This window comes from Pelodiscus sinensis, chromosome 6 (genome assembly GCF_052426305.1).
Source record: "Pelodiscus sinensis isolate ZL-2025 chromosome 6, ASM5242630v1, whole genome shotgun sequence".
Taxonomy (NCBI): Eukaryota; Metazoa; Chordata; order Testudines; family Trionychidae; genus Pelodiscus; species Pelodiscus sinensis.
Genome location: NC_143057.1, coordinates 103587324 through 103604561, shown reverse-complemented (window position 1 = coordinate 103604561; position 17238 = coordinate 103587324). Strand labels below are relative to the sequence as shown.

Sequence of the window (17238 nt, the reverse complement as noted above, 5' to 3'; positions counted from 1 at the left end):
GGGGGGCAGGCAGCGCTGGGAGTTATGTGGGGAGGGGACATGCAGAGACCCCTGCCTCTCTTGAGCCCTGCCAAAGAGGGGTGCTCAATGGCCCACAAGGATGATTTGTGGACTTGCCCTGGCCCTAGGTTAAATTGAGTTTGAGATCCCTGCCCGATCCTTCATGAGGATTTGCAAGTCCAGACCCTTGGTACTCACAGAATTCTAATGTGACTCCACACCATGTCACAGAATGGACTGGAATCTATCATTTCTACATACTATACTTTTAATGCATTTCCCATTCAAATATGTATGACCTATGCAATCTTCCACTCCAAGACAGGTTTTTTGTTTGTTTGTTTTTTAACACTTGCACTTAAAAAAAAAACCACATTTCAAAAATTCAGATGAGCATATCTTCCCTCAAAACAAGAAAAATCCCTATTGGATAACAAAAATTATTTTTTCAGTAAACTACATCAAGGAAAATTATTTCAGTAAGAAATGTGTTAGCTTTAAATTGCAGAAATTTAGAATGAAAAATGTTTGTGTGTGTGTAATTTAAACACATTTGGTAATCCAGAATTCAATGAGCCAAAATCATTTTCTGCAAAACAGAAGGTAAATAATTAGCTCATTTTGCATTATGTAACAGTCACATCCTCTACAAAACAAAGATGCGGTTTTCTGCTAGAACTGTATTAATTCAGTATGAAGACAAAATAAAAGTGGTTCATCAGATGACTACAAGGAAAGATATCCTACACAGTCTGTAGCACACTGGTATCTACAGTATCAAACTGATAATCATTTAACCATCTTGAGTAAAATATAACTCTGGTATAAGAGTTAGATTCTAAATTTATTTTAAAAGTAAATATAAACTCTCTAAACATATCTGTAATAAATAAATCCTCCATATTCTAATGTTAACTATATTGGGCTTCAGTCCATTGTATTTCTAAAAAGAGTTAAGAAGTTATTTGGTGCAGATCTCATCTTGGTACAGATCATGAATCATATTGGGACTAAATTTGATTCTTTCCCCTTTTTCACAGTATTCTCCACCTTTCCAAAGAGGCTGAGTTTATTATTTATTTTGGATGTTTTTAGTCCATCACATGGCAATTGAATGACTACTGAAAAGACAAATGAGTTTAAAAACAACCACAAGACAATCACCAGAGTGTAATATTTTGGCTTCACTTGGATTCAGCCAGAAGCAGTGGTCTTAATATATACTGATGTAAACCTTCTATGCTCTTCCCAAAATATGTCCAACTTTCTAAGATATCCCTGGCTGAAAAAAAAGTATCTCCAGTTTCCATACAAAAAGAATTTGCTTTGACTGTTGGTTGTAGGTTTGTCTTCTTTCCTATCAGCTTCGAACCCTATATTGTCTCTCTTTAGTTAGACATTCTTTAGTAAGACATTCTTTGCTCCCTACTGGTATTGATGTTGTCCTTGAGAGTTACTGAAAATGAAATGCACAAATCTCTAATACTCAAAGAAAATTTTGAAAAGGGAAACCCTAACAGCTCAAAAACTAGAAGGCAAATAAAAGGATTGCAAAATCTCATTCTTTTTAGCACGAAATCAGTTTTGGGGTCCTGATTCCAGATTTTTGGTTGCTAGAAGCTGGAAATATTGAAGGAAAAGAATACTGACATTAAAGCTGCACACATTCTTTTATTTTTTTTCTGCCACACAACCTGGTTTCTAGCTAAATTCATTCCATTGTGCTTGTCTTCTTGCCACAGATTTAAAGAAACTGTACATGTGTCTTTTCATTGAAATTCTCTCTGAACTCTATGTTGAACAAAAATTGTGTAACCGGTGCAATGGTTCCATTATCAAATGTCTCCAAAGCTCTTCAAATCTCCAGTTTTTGAACACTTATTAAAAATAACTAACTGAAGAAAGTTAGGTATTCTTCACCTCAATCTCTCCCACTCACTATCAGTTTAGAATTTGCAGTTTCAGAACACAGTTGTTATGAAAGAAGCTAGGAAAAATAAATTTTTATTGTTCTAAAGTAAGTGCACTTATGGTATAAATGTTTACTTACGGGTATCATCCAATTGGCCAGATCACCATACTTAGACACTTGCATTGCTCCAAGCATTGTCAAATCAACATGACCTCTGGTAAAAGACAGGGTGCAATTAACATAATGTTAAAATAATAGCCCACAAATCCAATCAAGTTATGTGCTCGCTGTCTTAATCAATATAAAACTTCTAAAAATGGTGTTAAAACAACAGAGAAACTGAGCAGTTTGTCACACATACACTGTTTCTCCCTAGACATAGCACCAATGGAGATTTCTTTGTCTTCTGAGCTTCTAAAATATTCTTATTTTTGTCTGGTTTTGGTTAACTGCATTCACAGTAAATCAGTTCTGAACTCACATTTTTAAATGCACTCTTTCACGTATTTACATGCACTGATTATTTTCTCAGAGCCATTAGGGTTTAGTGTTTGTTTGTATCCAACCTCCTCTCCAAAAAACAAACAAGCAGGTGCAGATGGTGAATTTCCATCAGAGAGGCAAAATCAGGACTGCAGACACAAGTTGAGTAAAGAGAATTAACAGCGTGCAAGTACAGACTAGATTCCTAGAAAAATCACTAAAAAGTAGTTGTTTAAACCATTGTTATGAATGTGCTTACATACAACCAAGTGGTGTTAGCCACAAACATCCTTATGGTATCTATCAGTAACAGCCAGTTGAATATTTCAGCTAGCCCGAACTACTCTTTCTGTAAGTTTTCACTGAATATCCACAATAGATTTGCAGGTTATTAAATGATAATCACATTACTAATGAGTTAGTCAGTGATTCATTCAATTCTGTTCAGTATTTTAAGATTAGGTGTTCTCTTACATACCCTCTAATCATTGCAAATGAGTCATCACTAGAGAAATAGGAGGAACCTGGAAGAACGGTGACTGTCTCTTTACCTGTAAAAGAAATGGGCTGTTATATTTACAGAACTGATGTTCTTTAGGAAAATCCAGTAGGAAGGGATCTTCATCATGTCAAACTCCATCAGACTTTGTCCACATTTATTGGTGTAAACTTTTTGGAATTATTGGGAGGGGGGCAGTTACTCTGTAAAAACAGCTCAAGGGACCTGGGATAGTTAAGACCCACTAAATCGCCTGATGATCATTCTCCAGCACTCAGATGACAAATCACATGGAAGGCTTGAAGGACCTAAACCTAGAGCTAGCACTAGGCCTTATTCATGCCCAGGGGTGGCCTGTGAGCCTAGGCAAATTAGGCAGTTGCCTAGGGCGCTGCCGGCCTGGGCACCCGATGATGACACCGGGCGCCCTGTGATTATGTCACGGCCATTGACGGCCATGCAGGTGGGGGTGCGGATTGCACCTTCCACATAGGGCGCCAGCTGCTGCAGCCAGCCTCGATCCACTCCTGTTCATGCCTCAAAGCAACACTTCTGTTGAAGCAAGACCAGTATTGTTTTGCCTGCCTTACTGAGGGGATGTGTGAAGCAGGGGACTATGGCTGTGAGTGGATTGAAGCAATGAAGAGTGGATGGAGCTAGGTGTGAGAAATTGAAGGAAGCAGAGAGATTAATAAAAGATCCCTGGGGAAGAATGAATGTAAAAATGGGGGAAAAGGGATTAGCGAGAACAAGGGAGAACCATAATTAAAAAGTGTTTTAAAAACTGAATCAAAGAGAAGACACTAAGAAAAAATGATGGTGAATAAAGAGCTAGAAACACTGAAGTGAGAAAAAGGTAGGAGGAAGAGAAGAAAGTTGAAATTATACGATATTGCTGTTTCACAATGATAATTTATGTCATAACATTCTCTCAGAGAGGTACACAAATTTCAGCATGGGTTGTCGCTGATTAGATGGCTAATGATGGACTAACCCCCACCTTTCAGTGACTCCCTCTCTTTGATTTTGCCAACTATAGCTACATCAGGGCAGGGAAATCAAACACCTGCTGCAAGTGAGAATACAAATAAGATGGAGAAGACATCATTTCTGCCTGGCTTGGAATTAGCACAGCATGCATCTACTCCTCAGCTGCTCAGGTGACAGGATAGAAGGGTGGTGGAGAAAGGTCCGAAGAGAAGACCAAGCTATTCCCCTTGTTCTGACAGAGGGGTATAAAAGGAGAGGATTGTGCCTTAGGCACACCAGCTGCCTGGATCAAAAAGGTTTTGCTTTGGCTGTGTCACCCCAATCCTGAAGCTGGTTCTCCAAGAATTCCCCATCAGTGGAGAGCCAGAGCTAAGCAACAAGCATCTCAAAGGATGTCCAGAAGTGGTTACAACAAAGGGCAGGGACCCAGATAAAGATATCATAAGTGGCCCTGCTGAATCCAAACAGAGGAGGGAATGGCCAGGGAGACCATTTGGGATGCATGCCCTCTTGTAACTCAGGTTTCATCATTCCTAGGAGTTATGCCCTGAAGGGAGGAAGCCCAGCAGTGGAGATGTGCATGCCAACGGTGGGGCTGCCATGGTGGGGCTGAGAGCCTCACATGCAGAGGGGCCAGTGACAGGGGGAAGCTGTCTGGTGATAGGGGTGGGCCCAGAAATGACTTTCCCTGGTCCAGCAAAATCCCTCATCCAGGACCATTCAGGTTCCCAGGGTGCCAGACCAAGGAGGTCCAACCTGTGTTCTGTGATTATCACTGTCAATTTAAGATGAATTATTTGTAGAGAACAATTTTGCCCCATTTATTTTTTTAAAAAATATAAAATTAATCTCAAGAATTAACTCAAGTGTACGCGCACACAGAAATTTTCAAAGGTGGGCACTTAAACTCTCATTTGTGCCTTGGAAAATCTTCCCCAAGTAAAGTATTTCAACAGCCAGCTGTTGGTGAAACTGTGTTAGGTGCTGAAATAATTCATAATTAATATTGTAGAAATGGCACTGCTCAAAGTGGGAAAAACAACACTATGATAACAGAATCAATTAATTAAGCCAGGCAGCAAATGTTTTTACAAGTCAGTGAGCAATTGCCGGAGTGTACAGCTAAGTTAAATTATAAGCTTGTTTAAATGTCAGTGGTTTATCTCATTTTGGCTATTCAGTTTAGCTGGACCAGCTAACAATTGGTTAAAGAGAGGGAGATCTATATTGCAGGTTGAACATCTCTAGTCCAGCACCCTCAGGACATGACTGATTCTGAACCAGATAATTTTCCAGACCATGGGAGGTCAATATTGTCTAACAGCATTATCAGCACTTCCACTGCTTGCTGGACTGTTAGAGGACATTTGGGCTATGTCTACACTCACGGCTTCTTGCACAAGTACAGCCATTCTTGTGCAAGAATTTGCAGAGCATCCACACTGCCCACCCGCTCTTGCGCAAGGAAATTTACAGTACGGCGTGTTAAGAGAGGGTTCTTGTGCAAGCACTACGCTCTTTATCACCAGGTGTAAGCCCTCTTGCGCAGGAGCTCTTGCGCAAGAGGGCAGTGTGGATGCTCGGCAGGGATTTCTTGTGCAAGAAAGCACTATGGCTAAAATGGCCATCAGAGCTTTCTTGTGCAAGAGAGCGTCCACACTGCTATGGGCGCTCTTGCACAAAAGCACAGCTTGCATATGGCAGTGTGGACGTTTTCTTGCGCAAGACTTCTTGCACAAGAAGTCGCCAGTGTAGACATAGCCTTAGAGAGTAAATTAGAGCTAAACAACAGCACAGAACAGCAAAGGCCAGGACTGGTGACTAAACAAACTTTATGGGACCGCAGGAAACTTGGCCACACCCATGAAAAGTGGATATTCAGCTAATTAATATTCCAGACCATGGATGTTTCCAGACCAGAGAGTTCTTGACTAGAGAGGTTCAACCTATATTAGGAAATGCCCTTTCTATAATGCAAGATGTAAATACTTGATCCTGCACTGGGCTCCACTATCCTGGGCCAGTGGCCATACAGTTTCATTAACACTCTAATCTACAGTAGTCTATATGGATGCAGTCTCTGCCCTAATGGATCCCTGAGTGAAAGCAAGGCATGTGTTTAAACAGAACTGAATTAACTGCAAGGATTTGCATAACTTTGTATTGTGAAACTAAACTACCTTCCCCTCACCCAAAACAAACAAACAAACAAAGCTAGCTAGTTCTCTCATTTCAAAGTTGCATGACCACTTTTTCTAGCCCAAAGAATGTGAGAGGTTTCTTGAAGCTCAAATGGGTGAATTGCAGATGGAGGTATCTACTCCAAATATTCAAGGAAGATCAGTGAAGAGCTGCTTAATCCCCTCACCCCCTCCCCCCCGCCCCACCCACAAAGATATAATCACTCAATAATGAGAAGAAAAGATATAAAATACACAGTGACAGAAGGCCAGGAATTTTTCCAAATGTGCCTATGAGTCAATGGGAACAATTTCTAGCACCTCCCAACAACTCAGGAAATATAGTGGGAGCAAATCAATGTGCACACAGACACAAAGTCTACATGCTGAATTTGGGAACAGGTTTAAGGATCTTTTGCATCAAAAGAGAAAACCCCCCACAAAACTTCACTGCTCAAGTTAAAAAAGAGCCTCTAACTGTCAACACAAGCTGACTAGCTAAAATATTACTGGTCACTCATGAGCAAAACTCATTATCACTGAAAATGTCAGTATGAAAAAAAGGCAAAACATCACATATTTAAAAGTAACATTGCACCAGTGTTCTGGTTTAGTATTAATCAAATAAAGTATGTTGAATCAATTACAAACAGAAGTTAAGTATGTGAATTATTTTACCTGCATTAATCAGGTCTGGATCTACCTCGTTTTCAAGTGGATAAGGACCCTGTCAACAAAACACAATCTCAATATTTATCAGTGGTCCAGAATAGCATATTTTCTTTTTTTAATTCTAATATTTGTGACTCAAAATAAATATATCATACATCTGGATTTTTTTGTGTGGTATACCACTTTTATTTGAGAACACATTACTAAAGGTGATTATAATTTCTTAAAGTTATAGACACCCAGATTCTACTTAAAAATATCACTATAGTAAAATAGACATACATAGATTATATTAGTTTAAAATTATGTACAATGTCTAACTAAAAAACCACTTATAGAGTTTGATCCTGCAAGGTGCTGAGCATCCTGCATCAATCCAGCAAAGCCCTTTACTTAAACACATTATTAACTTTAGAATTGTAATCAGTCCCCTAACTTCAACAGGACTACTGGCATCTCTCTCAAGTAAGCATGTGCTGAAGTACGTATTTAAGCAAGAATGATCAGCACCTTACATAGCAGCTCTTTGAGCTCAAAGTATAACTAGCTTTTTTTGGGGGGGGGGAGAACAACAAATCAATATAAGGACATTACATAAACCTTTACTGACCCTACACTTACCAAGCCCAGGACTCCATTTTCACTCTGCAGATGAACTGAAATGTCTGGACTGATGAAGTTGCTGGCCAACAGTGGAATTCCTATGCCCAGATTAGCTGAAGTAAAGTGGTCAAGGTACAACTAGAAAATGTATTCACTTACAATAATTATAAAGAAAATCATAATTACGCTGTGATCAGAGCCCTTCTTTTCAAACTATTCAGCTTTTCAAATATACACATCAAGAGTTGTGCTGAATTATTTTGTTGTTCGGACTTCCTAGTTGCCTTTGTTCAGATGCTACCCTCCTAATGTCTAAACAAGCTTCATTTAATACTCATTACGTTCTTTTTCAAGAAATATCAATTAATCACTTGACTGCCATTGAACATTCCAGTTATACCCAGGAAGAACGTCTCATATAGCATGCCTTAACATTCCATCTATGTCAATAGCATATCAATATAATAATAGAACCACAGGTACTGTAGTGGACAGTAAAGATAGTAACAAACTTGTGCCAAGAGTAACAGCTGTGGTCACTATTTTATCGAAGCAAATCTCATTTCTTTAACCTACAGCATTGCTGGAGGATACCATACATGCCATCTTCAAACTCTAAAGCTGCTCGCCTGATGATCCTCTCTCTCACATTATCTCCTTCCTTCTTTTGTTTGCCTTTTGAGTCTTCAGGCTTTCGGATGGATAATCGCTACAAAGTAAGACATTGTTAAAGACAAACTGGTGTTAAGATTCTTGTTCTGCGAGGACATAAAAGTCAGGCTGATGGCTGAAGTGAGACTTCAGGCAAAAGGTCTTAGACTATTATAAGAACAAAGCCAATTGGGGTCTACATGAAGTATTACTCTCCCGCTGATCCCCCCCCCCCCAAAAAAAACCCTAATACAATTTAACAACAAATGAGATCCTTCTATACACATTTTTCAGTAGCCTACAGAATTTATTAGACAATATTATCCCTGCAATGGAATATGATAGTTTGGCTCTACAATTCTATAAAAGTTATGGTATTAAATTCTATAAGCCTTTTCCATGAGGAACAGTTTGCAGTCAAGAACAGTACCGTTCTTTTGTGAAATGTCTGTCAAAATATATTTTCTGAAATTTTGTCCTTTACCTATCCACGTTTCAAGCCAGTAGGTTTTACATGAGCAGAAGGGATTTTAGTGGGAACTTAGTCGTTACATAAAATCCATGTTTAGATTAAAACACTTTTACTTTTTAACCCATGGCTGCTTCCTCTTTGAAACATCTGGTGCTGGCCACTGGCAGAGACAGAACAATGGCTGAGATGGACCTCAGGTCCGATCCAACCTGGCAATTCTGTATAAGTTCCAAGTGATTTCTCTCCTCTAATTCAGAAAAGCTGTATTGAATTGTAATGTACACTCAGTGTAGGCACTTTAAATACATGCGGCATACATTGTAAAACATCAGTGGGATTTAAAGTTAAATTTACCTAAATTGCCAAAGGAAGGTGTGTTTTTGCAGAATGGTGGAGCATTTCATTGCTGTCTTTGAATCTCAAACTCATGATTTCACTTGCTGGTTATGCAGGAAGTGAAAGGGTTCACAGATTGGCCCCTGCCTTGTGCTGGAGGATTCTTCCATGGAAAAAGGAATGCCTAGAGCAAAGTACACTAAGGGCATTCCCATTACAGAAGTGGTGGGCAATACCTGGCTTGTGAGCCAGACATGGTGCACCAAGGTTAGCTCCTGGGTGCCTACTGCCACTTTATTTGCAACTCCACAGGCACAAAAGCTTCAGAGGGGCAGCCGAGTTAGTCTGTAACAGGAGAAACGTAAACAGCAAATAGTCTAGTAGCACCTTAAAGACTAACAAAACATGCAAATGGTGTCATGAGCTTTCATGGGCACAACTACTTCTTCAGATGACAAGAATAAGTAAGGGAAATCCAGATCCAAGAATAAGTAAGGGAAGAAGGGGGGAGGAGAGAAGGAAAAAAATGGAGGGGAGGAAAGAAAAAAAAGAGACAGTGAATAGATAAGCTTCAGAGGGATAGCCGAGTTATTCTGTAACAGGAAAGACTTGAAAAACAACAAATAGTCTAGTATCACCTTGAAGACTAAACAGTTACAAAAGGCTGATAAGAACCATTAGTTTGCACTTGGAAAGGAAGATGACCAACATCAGATTCTACACAGAAACAAAACAGTGACTTGGAGACCCAAGTCTGATTTGTGTCCATTAATTCTTCAGTTTGATGCCAGCTAGCATTTGATGCCAGCAATGCCCATTGGCCAAACTGGACAATCTCTACAGGAAAGAATTAATGGACACAAATCAGATATCCGAAAAGACAACACATAGAAACCTGTCGGAGAACACTTTAATATTTCTGAACACTCATTAATGGATCTCCAAGTTGCTGATTTGTTTTAGAACAATTCTACAAGCCAAACACATAGAGAAGGATTGGAACTTAACTTTATTCACAAGTTTAATTCTCAAGCAAATGGTGTGAATTGTGATATCGGATGGCTCGCACATTATCAACCAACCAACCAATGAAGGTGCTAATGATTCTTGAAGTCTGTGTAGAATCTGGTGTTGGTCATTTTTCTTTCCAAGTGCAAACTAATGGTTCTTATCAGCCTCTTGTAACTATTTAGTCTTTAAGGCGCTACTAGACCGGGGTGAGCAATCATTTTTTGCTGGGAGCCACTTCAGAAATTTCTGAAGTGGCCCCAAGCCGCACAGGAAGGGGCGGGGCATCGAGCAGAAGGGGCGGGGCCAAGAGATTTCCAGGTTGGTCTGGGGGTTAGGGAGTGCCTTTGTCCCCACCCCAAGTTCCCCCAAGATGCCCATGCCCCTGGCATGGGAGGAGACTTCCCTCGCTCCCCTGTCCCTAGGCCAATTAGGTTCTGGGGACAGGGGAGTGCACAAACCTCCTTGCTCTCCCCCTGCTCTGCGAACAGCACGCAGCACTTCACAGCACCACGTACTCCTGGCAGGGTGGGAGGAGGCTTCATGTGCTCCCCCGTCCCCAGGCCAATTAGCTGTGCACTGCTTGCAGGGTGGGGGGAGAGTGGAGAAGGCTTTGCATGCTCCCCCACCCCCAGGCCCTAATTGGCCTGGGAGCGGGGGAGCAGCAGGGCCTTCATGGGCCAGATCCACCCGCTTGGCAGGCTGAATCCAGCCCACCAAGGCCCTTTTGCCCACTCCCTGTACTAGACTTTTTGTTGTTTTTCAAGTCTTTCCTGTTACAGAATAACTTGGCTATCCCTCTGAAGTTTATCTACTCACGGTCTCTTTTTTTCTTCCACCCCTTCATTTTTTTTCCTCTCCCCCTCCCTCCCCCCAGCCTCCTTTCCTTACTTATTCTTGGATCTGGACTTCCAACACTTCGGTCATCTGAAGAAGTGGGTTGTGTCCACCCAAGCTCATGATACCATCTACATGTTTTGTTAGTCTTTAAGGTGCTACTAGACTATTTGTTGGTTTTTTTAAGTTTTTCCATGGGTACAGGCACTCGCAACTCCCACTGGCCGTGGATCGACATTCCTGGCTCATAGTAGCTGTGGAACATGGTGTTCTGCTCTGCACCACTTCCTGCAGCTCCCATTGGCCAGAAACGGTGATCCACAGCCAACAGAAGATGCTGTGCAGATATGAAGAAGATGAGGGGTGCAGGTAAATAAAGCAGCAGAGGCCCATCACAGGCTAACCCTGGCTGAACTGCCTCCAGCTTACTGCCTACCTTTGCAGTAAAGTCAGAGAAAGTCAGAAAGTCCAACTAAGCAAAAGCAAACTGTGCATTTAAAAATAGTAAATGTATGACAAGCTAGCTTTATTTATTCCTCTCCTTCCTCCCGTTCCACTCCCTACCACCACCATCACAAGAGGTATAGTGGTATGAATGTCATTCTTGCAGCATGATTAGAACAATAACATACTATCATTTTCCCAGCATGCTAAAGCTGTTTTATCTTGGAATCCTTTCCCAACACTCCACTGGAAACTATAATGACTGATCCAATTTATGCTCAAAATGTAACAAGAAACACCCAAGTACTATTTTATATGCTCTGTGTAAGACAGTAAATAAGTAACTGCAATTTCATTGCAATATTTCTTTCTGGTGAGATGCATCACAACTAGAATTACAAAACTCAATAGACCAAATTCAGCCTTTATTGTATATTATATAAAAACTTTGTAAAGGGTGTAAAATGGGGGTAAGTGTAGTAACATGAGGGCTTATTGTTAAAGACTTGGCTTAATCTCCTGGCCTAAGAGCACCCCCACTGTAGACAGCAAATAAGAGAAGAAGTCAAGCATCATTTGTATGGAGATGCTGTACTAGAAAGAAGAGGTGACCCCCTGAAGCCAAACTAAAGCAAAATCAATATGTTTATAGAAAGATAAAAGCTTGTGAGTGGATGTAATAGCCCATGTCTTAAAAGGTGAGAACTGGTAACTGCTCTCTAATATAAAGTGCCATAGAGTAAGATCTTTGGTATCTGGTTCCAGTCAGATACCCAGTGACACACCAAGTTTCTGCAGAATAACCTGGCGGCAAAGAAAGCTGAGATTTATCATCTTGCTTGAGGTGCTCTAGGAGGCTTACCCCAGGAAGCATTTACTCAAGAAGAGTCTTACGGCTTTCCAATCCTTTGGGATTATATGGTAGGGACATAAAATTGATTTCTAGCATAATGGTATCATTGTTTACCTCAATGGCTGCACATTTTTGTTGTCAACCTTTTTTCCCCTTCATATTTTTCACTTCCATCAATATAACCACTAAATATAGCCAAAAACATTATTTATGACCACAAAGAAATATTGAAAGTGTTTTACATCCTACTATAAGATTTCCGGCACAGGAAATGTCTAACTGAACTTCCAGAGAGCCATCATACCACAAAATTGAACTCAGAGACATTGCTCCTGGTAGGTGACACCAGAGAAGCCAAGCAGGGCAAGTTTTTCTAGCTTGGTTTTAAGTGAAGCAATGAAATAGTTGCTTTCCTTGTGGTCAACTAAAATGCCACCAGTTGTAATTTTTAAAGTAAGTAGCTAGGTAGGTAGGTAGAGGTAGAGACACACACACACACACCCACCCACCCACCCACACCCACACCAAGTTGTATGGGCCTGTGGTGGGACCCAGGCTTGGGTCTCTTCCTATCAATACCTGCTGCCCCAAAGTACCCCTCCTCATGTGTCCATGGCCCACCTGCTGCACCATGTGCTTCCCCCCAGTTCATCTGCCAGCCACCTGCTGCCCCGGGTGATTTAATACAACCTGGTGGGAGGGTTTCGCCACCAACACCGCAGCGTAATGGGGCTAGAGTGCCTTCCTGCTGCTCACTCCCCTCGCTCCAAGACTCTTCACCTCAAATATGAATATAGGGACAAATTCGCTCTATGGGGCCCAGGTTCTACATGTCCCCGGCATTGCACTGAGAGTGGGAGATAACTCTCCCCTGCTCTAAAGGTGTCAGAGCTGGCTCCTTCATCAATGACTGCCCATGCTGCCAGTGAAAGTGATATGTCAGGATGAGGAGGGAGCATGGTATAGAAGGGGTAAGGTTCAGAGCCATTCCTCCAGTTTTTCAGCAGATATACAGTTCTTTAGGGACCATAACCAGCTGTCCTAAATTAGACAAGTCCAGGAGCTCCCCTAATTTATGCAGAGATTGAAGCCAGTTGCCACTTGGGAAATCCATAACCATTACTTCTTCCCCCACCCCAATTTCCTGCACTATGTGGCCCTTACAGAATCTCTCTCATATTAGGTTATCATGGTTACAGTTTAATGGTCAAGCAGAAATTTAGTAATTTATAAAATTTATCCTGAGTCAACACACATTGTGACCAAGAAGCTGAACCACTTACTTCAATTCTCTTTTCATATTTCTCTCCTTTTATGAGACGGTGCACATAGATCTTTGGAATGTGAATATCTTCTGGAGCAAATGTTCCTACATCAACAATTTCTTCAACCTAGAAAGAGAAAAAGGAAGAGTGAATATATGTGTTCAACCAATATATTTTCTCATAACATGAAAGACTTCTGAAAGTTTCAGCAATGAAACTTCCAGAAACTCAACCTACAGAAGCTCAAAACTTACCCAAGAAAAGTCAGAGTGTGAGCCAAAGAAGTGGAAGGGCATCAAAATAAGAGCGTCTAAAATTGCATGTCTTTTTCTTACGCATGCAGTGAACTACAACATTTGAGTATAGAATATTTTCACATTAATTTCTGAATAATTATGTCCCTAACTATCCAGTTTGCACACTCAAATATCTCCAACACACCCACACCAGAGTTTTTTGCACATGCAAAAAATAATTACAAAAATGAAGGAAAACAAAATTTTGGTACTAGAAAGGGTACAAAATGGAAGTGTACAATTTTAGGCATAAAAATCTAGAGGTCAGGTTGAAACCACTTTGAAAGTTATTCGAGCTTGGCTGTTCCATAGAACATTCTCCTGAATGCAAGGCAGTTCCAAACAAGTCTGAATATTTACGACGACATGCTGTAGTAAGGTAGTTGAAAAAAGTTAAAGTTTTAAGAAAATAACTGAACTGATGAAATGTAGTTCTGGCACAAAACTTTCTCTCTCGACCCCCCGTGGACTTTAAATGTGACCACTGTCATTTTCATACTTTGAAAGTAATTCTTAAATAATCAAATTATCACCATAGTGTCTCCCTGAAATTCTGTGAATATCTCTCAGTCATTATATTCCATGTTCTCAATCAGTTACATTTGCATAGTGTTTTCAATGCATGTATAGAGGCACAGAATTATAATGTCAAACAATGCCACATTCATGATGTTAGAAATTCTGTACTCAAAGAGAAATGAAATAATATCAGAGCTAGTCTCCAAAGAATACATTACAATGCCAACATTAAATTAAATATAAAGATATCTAAAACAAGTCTAAGGATCCCTAAACAATAAAGGCTTATATAACAGGATACATCAAAGGATTTACACCATTTACCCAATGTCTATTGTGAATAAACCTCATAGTACTGTCACTGCAAATGAAGAAATATGAAAGTACTTTAAATCCTGGTTAGCATGCATTATTTTCAGATGAAAACAAATCCATATGCTGAATCTCTTGCCACTGTAAAATCTCATCAATAATAAATTTTAAGTGACATCTCTGCTACAATCTTTACTTTAATATGCCTGATAGGGTGCAATACAAAGCTCAACAAGCTAACAATAAAAAGAGAAAATAAAAAGGTGTAGTCAAGGGAAAGAAGGAATGCTTTCACATCATCTTTAATTCTTTTCAAATACCTGATAAGACAGAGAAACAAGACTGTTCGTATGGCAAGAGCTGTAGAGGAGAAGATTCTTGTACAAACAGCAGTAAAATTGTGTGAAGTGACCAGTACAAGACATTTATACGGTGAAAGGTTCCATTGGGTATGGGGACCAACTCAACTTAGCATTTTAAAAATACAAGGATTTTATTGGGAACCAAATGGTGCAACACAATTCATGCACTATCTTGCTAAATCATTGGTCACATCGCCATCTATATTAAGAGACAGCAGAATACCTCTGCGATCAAAAATAGGATAAGGTGGAAAAATCTTGAAGGACACTCATGCAGATTCTCTGTCAGAACAACAGACACTCTAAGAATCCTGGAACAAGATCAAAAAGGAAGAAAAGCAGAAGAGAATTGCACAGACAGTTCAATGAAACTGTACATAAAACAGATCATCTGCTATCATCTAGAATCTGAATCGTGCTTTTCTAACCGTATTATTTGTCTTTACTGATTAGGTGAAAAAGTATGCCCAAAGGATTATTAATCTTTATTTATTCAAACTCTATTATAAAAGGGTTGCTTTTATCCATTCTTGTTAAATGTTAGAATTATTGAACCAAATTTTTTGTTGGCATAGCTCTCTTTAATTCAATAGAGTTTTGCTAGGAGGGAATGTGACCCATTGCATTCTTTTTCCTCATAAAACTTAAAGGCTGTGTCTAGACTGGCCAGTTTTTCCGGAAAATCAGCCGCTTTTCTGGAAAAACTTGCCAGCTGTCTACACTGGCCGCTTGAATTTTTGCAAAAGCGCTGACTTCCTCCTTTTTGCACAAAAGCCTCTTGCGCAAAAGTGGCTGCTAATTAATTACACAAATGAAGCACGGCAATATTCCACGCCTCGCTTCATTTGCATAAGCTTTTCTGGAAGAAAACTACAGTGTAGCCGTAGCCTCACGGTGGAAACTGGAGCTATGGGGAAGCAGCCCGCACTGAGGTGGAGACACTTCTCTTTCTGCTGCTACAGCGAAGTGGAGTGACCTGCAAGATGACAGCAGAGCAGAGGCTGCTGCATTGCTCCACTTCCCCAGAAGCTCCCACCACCACCAAACCCTGCTGCTATCCTTCATCAGACCTCCAATTAATTCCCAAGGCTGGGCTTGAGGAAAGGAGTGTGATGGGGGGAGAGGGCAGAACAGGGGCAGGAAGTGGGGAGAGGGCGAAGCAGGGGCTGGACTTTTGGGAAGATTGCATGCGTGTACACACACACACACACACACACACACACACACACACACACACACACACACACACACACACACACACACACACACACACACACACACACACACACACACACACACACACACACACACACACACACACACACACCCCTCACTGCAGATGGCCCCAAGCTGTATGTTTGAGACCCCTGGTTTAGACCTCCTTTTCTCAAGTACTCTTAGGTTATGTCTAGACTACATGCCTTTGCCGACAGAGGCATGTAAATTAGACATACCGTCATAGTCAATGAAGCAGGGATTTAAATATCCCCCGCTTCGTTAGAATAAAAATGGCTGCCACATTGTGCCAGCTCAGCTGCTTGTCGGCACAAAGCGGCAGTCAAGACGGGGATCAGTCGGCAAGGAAAGCCTTTGCCAACCGATCCTGCAAACCTCGTTGCACGAGGCATAAGGAATTGTTTGGCAAAGGCTTTCCTTGCCGACCGATCCCTGTCCTGACTGCCACTTTGTGCTGACAAACAGCTGAGCCAGCACAATGCGGTGGCCATTTTTATTCTAATGAAGCACGGGATATTTAAATCCCCGCTTCATTGACTATGACAGTATGTCTAATTTACATGCCTCTGCCGGCAGAGGCATGTAGTCTAGACATACTCTTACTGTCTTTCTATTCTCCTGTGTATTGCCAGCATTCCCTTTTAAAAACACCTTTCTCCTCACATTATATATATATATATGCACGCCCTATCTGCAGCTCCACAAAGTCGCAAGATCTCCTCATCAACCTCCTCCTGGCTCTGGCGAAAGCCGCTATCTATAATACCAGGAGGAGGATGCTAAGCGAAGGGGGTCTCTGCGACTGTGGGGCCTATTTCCATTCCTCCCTTGTATCATGTATCTGGGCAGAGTTCCTCTGGGCCGCATCCACTGGCTCTATTGACAGCTTTGAGGAGCAGCAGGCACTGTCCGGGGTTCTCTGCTCAGTGCCCCAATCTGGTTCCCTTGTTTTAAACCTTTGACCAGATCCGTTTCTTTTTATTAGTTGTCCCAAGAAATTAGTTGAGCCCCAGGTCCGGTGGTCCATCCCACAAGACTAGGGGAGGGGCTTTTAGAAGTGGGTGGGAGTCACCCCTGGGATTTCAAATAGTGCTTGCAACACTGACTTAACATCTTGCCCTGCCAAAACAGCTTGATGCTCCACCTACTGTAACCAAAGGGAAAAAATTCCACTGAAACACACTTCAGTCATTCTGCAGCCCATCAGTGAGCAGCTTCAGTGCAACAAGCAAATGCATCAACACAAGGAGCAGACATCTCAGAGGCAAGAACCTTGTTGAGCTGTCTGGAGAGGCTTAAGAGCATGAG

General features: G+C 41.1%; 1 protein-coding gene across 1 annotated transcript in view; it reads right to left on the bottom strand.

Annotated features, from left to right (window-relative positions):
- The window catches only part of OXCT1 (3-oxoacid CoA-transferase 1), a 132445-nt gene that overhangs the window by 50618 nt on the left and 64589 nt on the right, over positions 1–17238 (bottom strand). Inside the window, exons 8-13 of the mRNA XM_075932505.2 lie at positions 13224–13331; positions 7934–8048; positions 7358–7452; positions 6743–6791; positions 2874–2946; positions 2051–2126 (exon numbers count right to left, since the gene is read on the bottom strand). Of these exons, the coding sequence (XP_075788620.2) occupies positions 2051–2126; positions 2874–2946; positions 6743–6791; positions 7358–7452; positions 7934–8048; positions 13224–13331 (516 nt within the window). The remainder of the gene's footprint in view (positions 1–2050; positions 2127–2873; positions 2947–6742; positions 6792–7357; positions 7453–7933; positions 8049–13223; positions 13332–17238) is intronic.